Genomic DNA, 15,664 nt, shown 5'->3' with positions numbered 1-15,664 from the left:
CTTCTCATCTATTTTTCTGCCTCTCTCTAAGCATTACTGCCAAAGGGTGAAGCAGCATGAAGTATGGGCGCAGCGTAAAAACAAAACAGATCGTTCACCATTCCTTGAAAAAGTGTTAGGACAACCATTTTTAAAAAGAGGTTTTGCTTTATTTAACACAGCTTTCACAGAAATGGATGGGCGCACTTTCACGTACAGCCCCCATCCCTCATCACATCTGTCCCACGCATGAAGTTTTGTCTTCAGGAATGCGTCACCACGGACAGGCAGTCGCTGGGGGCTTACACCAAAAGCCCATCGGCCGATGGGGCTGAGGCTCATGCCCCCCACACTGCCGACCAGACCTGCCCAGTGGGTACCGAGCCCTGCCTGCCCCCTCAGTGCCACCCCATGGGCACCATCGGCCATGGGATTTGCCAGCCCCTGCCAGGACTCCCTCTTTCCTCTGCCTTCCAGAGCTCCTGTGTGTGTTTTTCTGTGCCTCTGCCCTCAGCCGTGTGCCTGTCTGCCTTGGGAAGACAGGCTGCGGTGCCTAGCAGGAAGGGCAGGAAGCTCAGCTGCCACTGGCACACAGAAATACACGGATTTTGCCTAGTGGCCATGGCAAAATGACTGATGTTTTCTCAGTAATTCCGCTCATGAGATAATTTATTGGTTTCTGTTTGACAGCCCCACTATTTCATGCACAGAAATGCATCTGAAATGAAGCTCCCGTAAATGGGCTTCACCTCCTATCTTCTTCCTTTTCCCTTATCACGCTTCTAAAGATTTTAACATACTTGTCAAACTAGGTGAGCCTCTACTCTGGACAGGATCAGATAAGCAGGTCTTTTAATCAGAAATGATGTAGGAGAGAGACACATAATTAGTTTAGCACTAAGTGCTAAAAACTATCGCCATACCCTTAAGAGGACAAGCTCTCTGTTGCAAACATTAAGTACTTGGGCTATTAAGAAAATTAATATTTTGCAGACAAGAGGAACTCTAACTCTCTGAGTCATTGTGTTTGGACTCCTCCTATCAGAAAGTTGTTCTCCTGTGGAAGGAAGACTTTTAAGGACACCCAATTAACTTAAGCCCATTGCTGACAGCAGGCTGCATCTTAGCAGTTGTTGCTTCTCTCTCTCTGTAAAATCATCCTGATACAGCATCAAAAACAACTGTCATTCCAAAGTGCAAGGACTATCAATTCTGCAGGTAGCAGGACAAGCAGGCATAGACTGTATACAGCCATTTTTTCTCTTTAGGTATTCATTTATTTTGATTTTTGGAGAAAAAACTTTCTCATTTTCTGAAATTCCCAACAGAGGTAGATCTCTCTTCTGAAGCTAACGTGGGTGTTAGAAGTGGGACCAGTTGGTCTTTCTAGACCCCTCTCTCCCTGCATGTTCAATTCTAACTGGTATCATCATCAGACCTGTAGGTTTACATACTTATAGACGTGTTATGTATTTTCTGTTGTTTCTGAAACCGGGAAGATCCTAAACATAATTTCTGGACCTTTTTGGACTCAAGAACAAATTCCTGTATATGGCAAAGCAGTTTTCGTGACCTGCATTTTCCTTTATCCACAGTGTCTCGAACAAAGAAAGTAGTAAGAAGTCCTGGTGCAGTCAGCTCTGGTCTTTCTACAAACCTAAAACCTTCTCCTTCTCCTTGACACTAAAAGTGGCTTTCCAAAACTGCTTGTTATGCACTGGAGGATGAATGAATTACATCACCTCTTCATTACATCTTCTCTGCTTTGGGATAAAAGAACAAAATTTTAAAAGTCATCTAATCTCACCCTGCGTCCCATCCCAAATGTAATTATAAGTTTCTAAGCCAAACACCAGGGAGAAGGTTTTATTGTTGTTGCTTTTTTTTTTTTTTTTTTTTTTAACTTTAATTTACTGTGGGTCCATCAACTCTGGCCACCTTTGAAGGTACATTTCCACCCCATTAGTTCTGTCTAGTCAAAGAAGCTCACGTAGTGATGACGCATCTTTTGTAGATAAGGGTATCCACTGATTTGATTTACTAAGAAGGCTAAATTTATTATGCAACATTTTACAAGTATAATTCTGCTTTCCCTTGATGGTAATAAATTCGATATCAGTTCCCCTGAGACGAGAGAACCAGTCCCTTTATTATCCAGACATGACCCCCAGAGCCAGATTCCATTTTAGAGACGGGAAATAGCCATATCTCTGATTAAAAGGGAAACTTTAATCAAATAAAGTGCCTCATCAAGCAAGAGCCAAGATTCCAATACTCCTGACTGCAGCACAGCAATGATCCAAAGTCACATCTGCCCCCAGCCCATTACCACTTACTGTAAACGTGACATCCATCCCAAACAGGAGGTACAACTGCCAGGAGCTTCCGTGTCATCCCAGGAGCTGCTCTGCCAGTGCCCTGCAGAAACGTGTTCTTGGGCTGCTCCCCAGGCCCTGTTCAAGGACCCAAGGAAGACAGCCTTTGGGGCATTTGGGTACGTTTTTGCGCATCTAGATCAGTTTCAAGGGTGACAAGTAGCCTGAACCATGCAGCCAAGTGTAGCAGCCCTGGCCTTCAGCTCAGCACCCTCCCAGTCAGACTCTTCTGTTCTCTCTGCTCCTACACTCTGAAGGAGGCTTTTGGAGCATTAGGATACTGGCTCCTTCAGAGTCCCAGCTCGAGAGTTCTGTCCCTATTGTCAGTGGTGTATTTCTGTAGTTTTACATCAGGCAATAAACAAATACGAAATAAAGATAGCAATGACAATATGGATGTCCTGGGGTACTATGAAGTGTGCTTTAAGCCTCCACTTGTGTGTAAGCACAATTCTGTATGCCACTCCATGCAGAGATCTCTGTCTTAAAGTCCTGCTGGTCATCTAGACAGTTTTCTTGCAACAGAGCAAGACTCTGCAACTGACAGATAAATCAACTCCCTTTCAGTTGCGGAAGCCCAGCTACGCAAGCAAATGAAGGCGCCCAAACTCCACATCCCCCCAGGAACCGCTGGGCTGGGAGATCCAGTTATTTCTCAGTCTTCGGCAGATCGCCCCCTTGGATCAGCCCAAGCGTAACGTTTCGGTTACGGGAGTAACGAAATTTCCCCTCTGCTTCGTGGGGAAGCCGCGAAGCTGCACCGAAGCCGCCGCGCTGAGCGATGCCGCCCGCCCCGCGGGGCTTCCAGCCGCAGCCCCGGCCGGGCACAGCTCGGGGAGCCGGTAACGGCCCGGCGGCCGGCGGCTCGTCTCGGCCGTCTGTCCGCCCGCCCGCCCGCCTGGGCGCTACACCGGACGGGCACGGCCGCGGGGACCCGGGACGGTGTCGGAGGGGCCGCGCCGTCGACGGGCGGCCGCCGAGCCGCGGAGGCTCCGTGCTGCCGCGCCGTCGGGGCGGCGAGAGCAGCCCTGGGGGCGGGCGGGCAGAGCCCCCCCGTGCCGGCCGGCCCTGCAGCCCCCTTCCCGCGGCCGCTGGGCGCCGCACGGCGGGGCGGGGCGCGGCGGGCGGGCGGGGGGGCGCGGGTGGGGTTTCGGTGCGCGGCGCTTATTAGTGTGGTGATGGAGGGACGGCCCCGCCGAGCCGCCTCGCAGCGGAGGCGCGGGCTGGCGGCGGCCGCGGAGAGGTGAGCGGCGGCGGCGGGCGGCTCGGGCGTGCGGCGGCGGCGGAGGAGGAAGAAGAGGAGGAGGAGGAGGAGGAGGAGGAAGAAGGAGAGGAGGAGAAGGAGGCGGCGGCGGAGGGGCCCCCCCGCCGTGCCCCCTGCGGGCGGCGGCGGGGCGGCGCTGCCGGCGATGGCGGAGGCAGAGGCGGGGGCCGCGGGACGGGCGCGGGCCGCCGTGGCGCGGCTCTCGGAGGCGGTGGGCGAGCGGCGGCGGCGGCTGGGCACGGCCATGGGGGAGGCGCGGCGGCAGCGGCGGCTGCTGCTGCTGGTGGTGTGCGTGGCGCTGCTGCTGGACAACATGCTCTACATGGTCATCGTGCCCATCGTCCCCGACTACATCGCGGCCATGCGCGGCGGAGGGGGCGCCGCCGGCCCGGCCGCGCCCGCGGGGGCCAACGAGAGCGGCGGCGGCGGCGGCGGCGGCAACCGGAGCCTGCTGCCCGCCCGGTACCCGCCGGCCACGGGGGGCAACGAGGACGTGCAGATCGGCGTGCTGTTCGCCTCCAAGGCCATGCTGCAGCTGCTGGTGAACCCGCTGAGCGGCACCCTCATCGACCGCGTGGGCTACGAGTTGCCGCTGCTGGCCGGGCTGGCCGTCATGTTCCTCTCCACGCTCACCTTCGCCTTCGCGGCCAACTACGCGACGCTGTTCGCGGCGCGCAGCCTGCAGGGGCTGGGCTCGGCCTTCGCCGACACGGCCGGCATCGCGCTCATCGCCGACCGCTACTCGGAGGAGCCGGCGCGGAGCCGCGCCCTGGGCACGGCGCTGGCCTGCATCTCCTTCGGCAGCCTGGCCGCGCCCCCCTTCGGCGGCGTCCTCTACCAGTTCGCCGGCAAGCGGGTGCCCTTCCTGGTGCTGGCAGCCGTCTGCCTGCTCGACGGGCTGCTGCTGCTCGCCGTCGAGCCGCCCTGCGGCGCCGGGGCGCGGGCCAACATGCCCGTGGGCACCCCGATCCACCGCCTCATGGTCGACCCCTACATCGCCGTGGTGGCGGGCGCGCTGACCACCTGCAACATCCCCCTGGCCTTCCTGGAGCCCACCATCGCCAACTGGATGACGGAGTCGATGGGGGCCAGCGAGTGGGAGGTGGGCCTCACCTGGCTCCCCGCCTTCTTCCCCCACGTGCTGGGTGTCTACGTCACCGTCCGGCTGGCTGCCGCGTACCCGCACCTCCAGTGGTTTTACGGGGCCCTGGGCATGGCCATCATCGGCGCCAGCTCCTGCCTGGTGCCCGCCTGCAGGAATTTCGGCCAGGTCATCATTCCCCTCTGCGGCATCTGCTTCGGCATCGCTCTGGTGGACACGGCCCTGCTGCCCACCCTGGCCTTCCTGGTGGACGTGCGCCACGTCTCCGTCTACGGCAGCGTCTACGCCATCGCGGACATCTCCTACTCCGTGGCGTACGCCCTGGGGCCCATCGTGGCCGGCCAGATCGTGCACACCATGGGCTTCGCGCAGCTCAACCTGGGAATGGGGCTCGCCAATGTGCTCTATGCCCCTGTCCTCCTCTTCCTCAAAAATGTCTGCCAAATGAAACCCTCACACTCAGAGAGGAACATCCTCCTTGAAGAAGGACCTAAGGGACTCTATGACACCATCAAAATGGAGGAGCGCAAAGGCGTAGGCAAAAGCCTGCGGCCAGTGGGTGAGACAGAGGAGAATGGCACGGACTCTTACCGCAGAGACCTGACAGGGGTGTCTGAGGAGGACTCGTCAGACTATGAGTACAGTTAGGTTCTCCCACACCACCTGGGAACAAGGCGGGACGCGTGGGAGAGGGGAAAGGGAGGGGGGGGTGAGAGTACTACTGCATTCCGTTTCTGTACCGACGTGCAATATATACAGTTTAACCTTTGTCATGATGTAATGGCTTTCTTCTAGACTTATTTTAATCGGTATTTCCTTCAGCATTCTGGCAAGGTGTGTTTGGGGGGGGGACAATCCTGAAGAAAATTATCAGAGTGATCATTGGCATAAACCTAGGAGGGGGGTCCTTCCAACACAAACAAACAACAAAAAACAACAACAAACAGAAACAACAACAAAAAAAAAACAGCATCATAGCTGGGGCGTAATTGTGCAAAGTTTTCTTGAGCTGAAACTGTGTCTGAAATACTGTATATCTCTGTAAAAAAATAATAAGAAAAGCAAAAAAGGCTGTGTAAAATTTCAAATGGTGTATTCAGGGACTTAATAAATCTGGTGTACATATACTTAGATTTTCAGTTGGTTTCATATATTTAAGAAGAGCAACAACTATCACAATGTCTTATTCTTCCTTGGGAATAAACTGAAGTATTGTACTTTTTTCTTTTTTTCTCTGTTGTGCTGCTCTCCGGTAAGTGCAATATGCTGTATTATGTTGAAGTCCGAACTACAAGAATAATAGAACCTGAATAAATGGAATTGAAGGGGATCGATTGCCTTTGTTTCGTTGTTGCGGGCTGCTTGTGAGAGGGAGCTTGGTTTTGCTCAGTGTAACCCCTACGGTAACAATTCCTCCTAGCACCGATCGCATCGGGTACCAAACTGCCCAGCAGGAAAGCCCCGTAGGAAATGTACTCGTTCATTCTTCCAAACATCCGTTAACGGGGCCGAGCAAACAACATTGCACTGCCAACACGCTAGCCATCGCCTAAAAACGGCCCCGTGGTCCCAACTCGTACTCTCACACGAATTTAATTTTAGTTTTCCCGATCGTGAATTACAAACGTTCCGCTGGTCACACTGCCAGCAGCTTTTCGTGGTGCTGAACGCTGCCGCGATCGCACTGAAAGAGCCCAGCGCAGCCGGTGGGGGTTAAACAAAACAAAGAAAAGCGGGGAGAAGGGCTTGGGCAAACGGTCGCCAAAAGTGGAAACCTTCGATCCATCCGCAACAGAACCTGGGCGCGTGTTTTGCTCTGCAAATTTCTCTTGAAATAAACCAAAATCGTTTATTTTAATTCCTCCCTCGTTAGGAAACGAAATAAAAGACTTATACTGTCGAGAGAAGCAAAGCGCAGACACGAACAGCCGCGGCAACTACTGAAGGGCTTTCTGCCGGCCCCGGGGAGCCGGGCGCGGAGGAGAAGCTGCCGCCCAGCCGCCCGGGACGCGCAGCCCCGCAGCTCCCGTCGGGGCGGCCGTGCCGCCGCTGACGGGGCGCAGAGCTCCCGAGAAGAGCGCGGCGGCGCCGTGACACGGCGGGGCCGGCCGAGGGCAACGGAGCCGAGCCCCGTTCCCCTAACCCGCAGCCTCCCGCTTCGCGGTGTGCTGCAAGCCAGGAGGAGCCGCACGGCCCGGGGCCGCGCCCGACGCCGGCGATGCCCTCCGTGGGCAGCCGGTGCCGCGGGGAGCTGCGGGCCCCCGGAGCTCCCCCTGCCGCCTCCGGGGAGCTTCTCGGCTGCCCTCGACGGTGCTTGGGGCGCGGCGGCGAGCCTGTTGCGCGCAACGGGAGGGGCGGGCAGGGCAGGGCCGGGCCGGGCCGGGCCGGGCGGTGCCGGGGGCGGGGAGGAGCCAGGCGGCGGCGGGGACACGCCGCGCTCCGCTCGCCCTCGCCCAGAGGGGCCCCGGCCGCCGAGGAGGTGGCAGTGGTGGTACCCCGGCCGGAGCCGCCGCGGAGCGCCCCGAGCAGCAGCAGCAGCAGCAGCAGGTAGGGGCGGGCGGCGCGGCCCCGACGGCCAGAGCCGGGCGGGGGGACGGGGGTACCGCGGGGGCTCGGTGCCCTCCCCGGGGGCACGGCGAGGGAAGGGGCGGCGGTGCCCAGGGCTGCCGTGCCGGGAGCGCTCCCCGCGGTCCCGTGGCGGCTGCGAGCCGCGGGGGTTCCTGGCGGCAGCAGCGGGGCCCGACCCCGCCTGTGCGCCCCTGAACTTCGAGCGCTGGAGCCCGGGAACTTCGAGCGGGGCTCCCTGACACCTCCCGGGGCAAGCACCGGCACAGGGGGGAGCGCAACGCCGCGGTGCGACGTGCGGCAGGCTGCCTCCGGGTTCGACTGCACGGAGAACTCGGTGTATGTCAGCACAGTGCTCACAGCACTGCCCTGCTGCTGTCAGCTGCCCGGGAGATCAGTGCCTTTTGTTGCGGATTTGAGCCGCTGCTGGGAGCTGCAGGGAAAGCCACCGCCTCCCCAGCCTGCTGTGACTCGCAGCCGTCCCGCTAAGCCGCTCACCCTGGCCTGCCAGCTCAGCTAGCTGTAAATAAAAACAGCTAGGATTATTTTTTTCTTTTGCTTAATAACTTTGACAATGCACCTCACAACTATCCGAGTGAGCAACTTTGAAGTCATCTTGAATTTCTGCAGGATTTTCTCTTGTGTCAGTTTGCAAATATCGGATTGGGTGTGATGCTAAGCTGGCAGCTGCCAAACCAGAGACAAAGCCTCAGTTCATCCGTACCACAGAGTATAGTTCACTCTATCACCACCAAACTCCTTATCACACTCATTTCACAAATATGTGAGTCTGTTATTAGCACTACTTCCCACGGACACAGAGCCAGTACAGACCTGGAGTTTGTGTGGTTATTTACTGCAGTTTGACAAACAACCTCAGCAAAGAAAGAACAGAAGTTCCAGTAAGGAGAACAGCAAGCAAGGTTTTCCTCTAGGGGAAAATAGGGTCTCTGAAGACAAAATGGCTGCTCGGTATTTGAACGCTGGCGGGGAGCTGAGGCCAGCACATCTACAAGTGAGCAAGCCACCCAAGAGCTGCAGGATGTGCTTGTTATTTGCAGAGCTTTGAACCTGGGTTGCTAGGAGTAGAGTGCGCTGCTATGTGATGAGACTCGTGTAGCACACGAAAGGGAGTGGAGCAGTGCAGCGGGTTAATGTGGCCTTTCGGCAAGGGAAATCGTCTCTCACCTGGGTTGAAATCCTGAGCAGATGACAGATCAACATGAGTGCCGTGTGGCTCATTGCAGTGCCCCAGGGACATCTCTCAACCTTACACAACCTACTTCACAGCACACAACCCCACTGGCAGTGCAGGACAGGGAGAGGACAGGATCAACTCAGGGTGTCAGTGACAGTGTACAAATTGTGCAAGACTGCAATCACCAAGCCAGTTCCTCAGGAGAGGAATAACACAAAGCCCCCCCTGCCCATCTCTAGCCAAAACTCTTCATTTCACTTTAATACACTGAACTTTTTATTCAAAATGTTTTTAAAAGCTGCTGTAGAAGTAATTCATGTGCCCTTAATTTGTAGTTCCAAGGGTTTCAGAAAGAAAATATGACTTTTTCTATTTAGTCAACAGATGCTCTTTTACATTTTGCTTACCCACAGTACGAAGTAATTAAAAAGAAACTCCTGTGATCTGTCAAGACCTGTCTGCACACACAGAACTACTGCTGTTTTAACTGTACCACTGTAACTGAAGGACAAGGGCTAGGTGTGGGCACTATTATATGCAAAGAAATATGTCTTGCCTATTCTTGTACAGAAAATGAGTAAGAGGCATCTTTAGAGTTGGAAACCAAGATAAGCACAATACCAGAGAGACACGCACAAAAGTATTTGCTCTGTCACAGATTACTTCTGTGACTTGTGTCAGGATAAGCCATCTCCTGGATAAGTAGATGCTATTTGGAAAGGCTGCAGGTCCAATCGACTCCTACACAGTGTACGCCACCTTTCCCAGCCCTCCTGCAGCCCAGAAGCTATGCCCTGAAGCACCCACACCCTGTGAGCTTCCAGACTGCAGGGGGGAAAGGCACATCTCCACTGAGTTGCTTTCTGCTGCTTCCACATCTCTAACACGAAGGTGACAGCACCTTACTGTGTCAGTGGATCAATACATTTAAAGACTGCCATGCTTTCAGATAAAATGGTAAAGGGAGGGCATATAAGATCCGTACATAGTTAACTGCAACCTTATGGCTACCTGTCCTGACACAAGTACATTCATAGAATAGCCACCTCTCTCCTCCAGCTAATGTCTAACAGTAATACAAAGTGTGCAGATCATGGCACAATGCATTGCAAAGTAGATTAGAGTGAGAAAATAATGCTTGCTGAGAAGGGACTGTTTATGTGCATCAGATAGTTTTAGAGAAATAAATTTATAGCGAAATGGGACAAACAGACTGTCAGAGCAATCTCCACAGGGCTCAGATCAGCTAGCTTTGAATCTTGTACTTCTATTTCTCTTCAGTTTTGCATTCTGAAGCTTCTGTGCATGCTTGTGCAGGGAATACTTCCCATGAACATTTTGATTATAAATAATGGGTACTGACTGGACTTTAAATCTTTTCTATTTCCAGAACTGAGGCGTGAGGCTCTGTAAGTGCCCCCAAGTGATTTCAATTTCTGTCCTCTACAAAAAATATCAAAAGAAATGCAGGAATGCCTGTCCTAGAAAAAAACATGCAGAAGAAGGAGAAAGATTCGTCCAGTAAAGATGAGACGGTAAGTGACTGTTTCCAGGAAAAGAAAAAGAAAAAAAAAGAAAAAGCAGGTTCAAGATGGATTACTTTTAACAGCTGACAGTAAGACCAATGCTGTAAATTAAGGTAAATTACTTTAATGATTGTAAACCAAGCTCTGTTCTAGAGTAGTTTTCTTTATTTCATGGAACACTACTTAACCTTCAGCAGTTTATACTCAGGAACTAATATTAGTGCTTCCCATATCCACATACAGTCCTCTTCCCAACATCCCATGAAGAATTCTAGCAAGTGAAATATTGCAATACAACAAACAGATGCATTACTACATGGGCAGAGATGGCATATAATTATTTCTTAACAGTACAAAACTATCAAACTATCACATATGATTCATTTGCAAGTGGGTTTAAAAGATGCCGGATGTTTATGCCTATCATTAGTCATTTAAATCCCTTTGTGTTTAAAGCTTTTTCTCTTAAGCAGACTCATGAAAATGTACAATAACCTTATCCAGAAAGGACAGGCCAAACTTACGTATCAAAAAGAAATTTGGCTCATGTATTTTCTCTAGCCACGAAATCAGTGACAGAACAGATTCCAGACTAAATACAGCTTGAAACTGAAGAATTACCATTCTTTTATTTCTGAGATCCAGGGTGTATTATAGGCTAAACTGGATTTGCATCTCCGTTAGTAATGGGTAATCCAATGACACTGTTTATGAGCATCTGTCATCTTTAGTTTCTAGATAGGGAAATGCAGCGCAGCACTGACTTTCCTGTGGCTGTGACAAGGCAGTGCAGGGGTTTAAGCTCAGAGGACACCCACTCCCTGCTGTCTGTTCAGAGCCCTTCCTCCATTCTGCTCCCTCCCTGCATGCACTGGCAAAGGAGTTTGCAGCTAGCCTTGCTCTGAGCAGCAGGTGGGACTAGGTGACTGCCAGGCATCTCTTCTGAACGAAATCATGCTGTGGTTGTACAATCTTCTGAAAATGAATGTCTGTTACATCAAGTGCAAGTGAAAAAAGCTGAACTTCACCTGTTTAAGGAGACAGGCAAAAATCTAATAAAAGGAACAGACTCTCCAAAAATTTATGGTCCATGCTCACTATTGTTTCTCAACTGGGAAACATGTCTACCTCCATGAGGATCTGTGCTTAGAGCATCAGACCACCCTCTTGCAATTTCCCAGTCCTTCATGGATTACTTCACTGCCTGATTTTCCCAGTGCCACCACAATTCCTCTGGCTTTTAAATGACTAATTACACTTTGCTTGCTTAATTTTACATTTAAAAAAAAAAAAAAAAAAAAAAAAAAAGGAAGGAAGGAAGGTCAATTGTCTGGACAGCATGAGCTTGTTTTCTTCCCAGATCCTATTGGTTTCCTTTAGCAAACAGAATATGGATAAAGCAGGTATTAACAGACATGTTTTTTATCACATTTTCTGTAAGTGTTTCAGGCTGACTGACAACAGAGTTTTGGTAGGGTGGAACTCAGATGTGTTGAGGATTCTCATCATGGTCTTCTTGTATGTAGTCAGTGCTAACAAACAGGCAGACCAGCACATTTTCTATTTCTGCAATTTTATAACCAGTCATGTTATCAAATATTAACCTAGGGTTTTACTGATCACAAGCTAAGTATGTTCTTTACTAATGAAGTACCTTCTCATAATGAATTATTTTATTATGTTTGAATATATTTGAAGATTTTCCTGAGTCTAGTTCAGAATATATGCTTGTGTCGTGCCAATTTGTTTGTTTGTCCTAGGATTTCTAGAATTTTTACTATGGAATATTCTTTTTTTTTTTTCTTTCCCACTTGTTTCTTGGCATATTCATTTGAAAAATTAATTGGCCTAAAAATAGAGCTACTGGAGAGGCAGCAGCACTTCAGGATTTCATACAGCTGCATACTATGGCCTAAAATCCAGGCACTTTATGACCTAATGAAACTCCACTGAAGTCTCACAATTACATTTGCAGTGATCAGTCATCTCAACTGCTAAAACAGAATAAATGGATTCAAAAAGGGATGCAATTTATTCGTCAGCAACAGGACTATCACAGCTGTTAAGTGCAACAGCCCTAACCAAAGTCTCCAGTTTGTTCTAACCCACTGCTTGTGGGGTAGTGCAAGAGCCTATACATGTAGGCTGGGCCTCCCCTGGTTCCTCTCCGTTTCCCGAAGTATCTGTTACTGACGGCTAGCAGAGACTGCTGGGCTAAGCAAGCACTGGTTTCAGCCCACAGAACCATTCTGATATACACTGGCCTGCACTTACAGATCTCAAAATCAGTGTCCAGTCCATATACTACTACTACAAACCAAATACTGCTACTACTACTGCTACAAAATGCTGCTGTACCAGGTCTGCCTGGGATGGAGTTACTTTTTTCCACAGCAGCCCATAGGGTGCTGTGTTTTGGATTTCTGACTGATAGACTGCTGATAACACGCTGCTGTTTTGGCTGTTGCTGAGCAGTACTTGCACAGCATCAAGGTGCACAAGGAGCTGGGAGGGACACTGCCGGGACAGCTGACCCAGACTGACCAAAGGGATATACCATGTACTGTCATGCTCAGCAGTTTTGGGCTGGGTAGCTATTGCGTGGAGACTGGCCGGGCATGTCTGTGGAAGGCAGTGAGTGATTGCCTTCGCATCACTTTTTTTTCCTCTCTTTCCTCACTTTTTTTTTCCACTTTTCTTTTCACTTCCCCTGATTGGGGAAGTGAGCAAGCAACTGTGTGGTGTTTTTCTGCCAGCTGGGGCCAACCCAACAGCGTACCAACATCCACCCTGCCTATCTAACAACAACAAAACCTGACATTTTGGGAACAAGCTGAGTTGCTTACTAATCTGTTTTTTCTTATGATTAGGTTGTGCCAAAACTTCCCGTTCCACCACTGCAACAGACCTTACACATGTACCTACAGTGCATGAAACACCTGGTGCCAGAAGAGCAATTTAGAAAGACCAAGGTCATTGTGGAACAGTTTGGGATTGCAGGAGGCCTGGGGGAATCGTTACAGCAAATCCTTGAGGAAAGAAGGGAAAAGACAACTAACTGGGTAAGAAAATACAGATTAGAAAAATAATTGCTGTATTGGAAGATGCTTGTTTACAAACTATCTGCAATGTTCTATATGTGAGCGCTGCTTTCTTTCAACAGGTTTCTGCAAAACAGGGATCACGTCAGGTTCTACCAAAGGGAATGAATATTTCAGACATATTAGGCTAGAATTTGCAAACAGTGTCAAAATCCACGTCATTGTTACATTTTCAGGTCAACAGTTTGTTGAGATAAATGAGGGAATTCACTCATTTCAGGACCCAGGTGTAAGTGCAACCTATAGGACACACTATGTTACATCCTTTTGGGATGTAGTTTCAGCTTTTCTCTTCAATGATAATTAGACTCAATTAGATTTTTTAATCAAATGAAAAATGAAATCTGATAAGGCTAGTATGCCGTACACCCACCTAGCCAAAGCTCTGTTGCTGTCAAATTATTCTGGAACAGAATACTTAGGGATAGGAATTCCTCTTTCAAATAAGACTGCTGTTTGACATTCATTGTCATGGTGTACTAATGTAGTGACTCCGAAGTACCTTCTTGGTAGAATATATACACACATACATATATATACCACACAGGCAATAATGAAACCTCAGCCTTTTTTGTTTAGGTTTCTCCTTTCCAAGGCAGGAAAATTAAATAAGCTATTGAATAAATAGATTTCAAACTTCCACAAAGTCACAGCTCATCCTGCCTGCGTTCGCCATGTAAGAATATGGCAACTGGAAACTAGAAACATTGATTTTATTGAAGTCCTTCCAGCCCAGCGAGGGAAAGAGCCACTCAGTGGTTTCATGGACTCAGTGACATCCTGTAGGCTTGCTACTGATGTCAGTGAAGTGTTATTATTCCTTAACTGGTCAGTTATGTGATCCACTAGAATACTCTATTTCTCTTTCTATAGTCAGAAAAAAAGGCTACAGTGAGGGCAGTGCTTTTATTTTAAAAGCAGTGCTTAGTTTCTCTTCTCCTTGTTGCCAGTCTGAGGACTCCACTAAATACCGCCCAATCTGCTTTTGTTATTCAGATCATAGAACTTCATGGTTTTGGTGGCTACATTAACCATTTCTTAAATGGCATTGTTAATGCGAAGAGGAAACTCTTCATTTAACCACTTAGAGCATAAAACCTTCAAAGGAAGAACGTATAAGCATTTTCTGAAATATCTCAGCTTTAAATACTGGTTATTAAAAACAAAAGCCTGATCCTTAAATCAAAAATATTTGTTTGTTTTTACCGGGAATTTTACTTGACAGGGTACAGCTCTGCTCTGTTCTCCTGAAGACTCCAGAGACTGTGGGGGAAGCATCTGTTCTAACAGCAATGAAATATCTCAGAGGAAAGCTTTTTCTACTGATGCATGCATTCATAATTATTTTTGCATAATTTCATTGTTGTATATAGTTCCTATACGCAAAGCATGCCCACTAAACTCAGACAGACCATTTCATCATTTTAGGAAGTCCTCCATTTTCCAAATAACAATTCTTTAAGCCTTACTCAGACATGAAGAATACCATTACCATACCTCTGCGTTTTTAATAAAAATGCTTAGAAATATAGACTGTCTGGGTCAAGCACTGGTGATTTGCATTTGTGTCAGTGGACACAGAGGGAATTCTCCAGGGGCCCTATTCATGTGCCAGTATCTCCAGGACCAAGCCATTAGGCTCAGAAAATTCTTATCTCACTCTACCTTTTTCAGGATGGTATCTGACGGCTAACAACAGAGCATCTTGGCATTGTTGACAAATATTTGTAGCCCCTTGAGGAAAGCCACTGCTAAACAAAATTCTGTCTGCCTCTTCAATATATCCCAGTCACTATGCAGGAGTCAGCAGCTAGAATGTTGTACTCAGAGATCTTTTTCTCGTAGAGGGAAGCAAACACAGAATACCAAAACCACCACAATACAGGGCTTGTTTGCTTTTTAATGGAACATGCTGTAAATTGCCATTGATTGAAAATGGGATTATGGAATTGCGGCTGATTTCAGCTGAGCTGAGGTCACAGAGCCCAGACTGAAAATGCTCAGCGGCTCCATTAATCAGAGCCCATGCCTGACACCAGGGGCACCAAGCACCCCCCGCCCTGAATGCTGTTCTGGGTGTCACTCCTAGCTCTAAGACCGTGTTTTGTCCCCTTCCCTCCCTCAGGTGTTTAACTACTGGCTGGATGACATGTACCTCAACAACCGGCTGCCTCTCCCAGTCAATTCCAGCCCAGCAATTATTTTTGCTCGTCAGTATTTCAAGGATGTAAATGACCAGCTGAGGTAATATACTAAGAGTTTGTATCTTTCACTAAATGAAAGGATATTTTAAATATACTGCTTTTGCAAAGAGACAATCAACTTTCATTGAAAAATAAGGGCTGTAACCATTAAATGATTTCCTAGAAGAACTGAGGTTACTCATAGAGCGATTCAGAAATAAGTGTCATTACTGTTGCATTTATTGCATGAAAAAATGTCATAGCATTTATCTGTTGTTTTTTGTTGTTGTTTTTTTTTTGTTTGTTTGTTTTTAAGGAATATATGCAAAGTGTTACATTGTATAATTCAAATTAACCATTTTTTGATGGGA

At 49.3% G+C, this 15,664-nt stretch overlaps 3 protein-coding genes across 8 annotated transcripts in view; 2 read left to right on the top strand and 1 right to left on the bottom strand.

Moving 5' to 3' along the window:
- Positions 1–15,664, bottom strand: part of LRIT1 (leucine rich repeat, Ig-like and transmembrane domains 1) — a 129,107-nt gene that overhangs the window by 72,364 nt on the left and 41,079 nt on the right. Inside the window, exon 3 of one of the 6 annotated variants that reach the window (XR_011809991.1) lies at positions 11,320–11,383. The exons of the other annotated variants lie outside the window; for them this stretch is intronic. The gene's annotated coding sequence lies outside the window, so the exon portion shown is untranslated. Of the gene's footprint in view, positions 1–11,319; positions 11,384–15,664 lie in introns of those variants that run through there. 6 annotated transcript variants of the gene reach the window in all.
- SLC18A3 (solute carrier family 18 member A3) lies at positions 3,076–6,050 on the top strand. Its single transcript, XM_005026273.6, has one exon. It carries the CDS (start codon positions 3,764–3,766, stop codon positions 5,366–5,368), a length of 1,605 nt encoding a protein of 534 aa, XP_005026330.2. The 5' UTR covers positions 3,076–3,763; the 3' UTR covers positions 5,369–6,050.
- The window catches only part of CHAT (choline O-acetyltransferase), a 35,296-nt gene continuing 26,759 nt past the window's right edge, over positions 7,128–15,664 (top strand). Inside the window, exons 1-4 of the mRNA XM_027460407.3 lie at positions 7,128–7,267; positions 9,874–10,018; positions 12,880–13,071; positions 15,236–15,354. Of these exons, the coding sequence (XP_027316208.3) occupies positions 9,956–10,018; positions 12,880–13,071; positions 15,236–15,354 (374 nt within the window). The 5' untranslated portion in view covers positions 7,128–7,267; positions 9,874–9,955. The remainder of the gene's footprint in view (positions 7,268–9,873; positions 10,019–12,879; positions 13,072–15,235; positions 15,355–15,664) is intronic.

This window comes from Anas platyrhynchos, chromosome 6, assembly GCF_047663525.1.
Source record: "Anas platyrhynchos isolate ZD024472 breed Pekin duck chromosome 6, IASCAAS_PekinDuck_T2T, whole genome shotgun sequence".
Lineage (NCBI taxonomy): Eukaryota > Metazoa > Chordata > Aves > Anseriformes > Anatidae > Anas > Anas platyrhynchos.
Note: the sequence above shows the minus strand (reverse complement) of the source record. Positions and strands in the feature narration are given on the sequence as shown.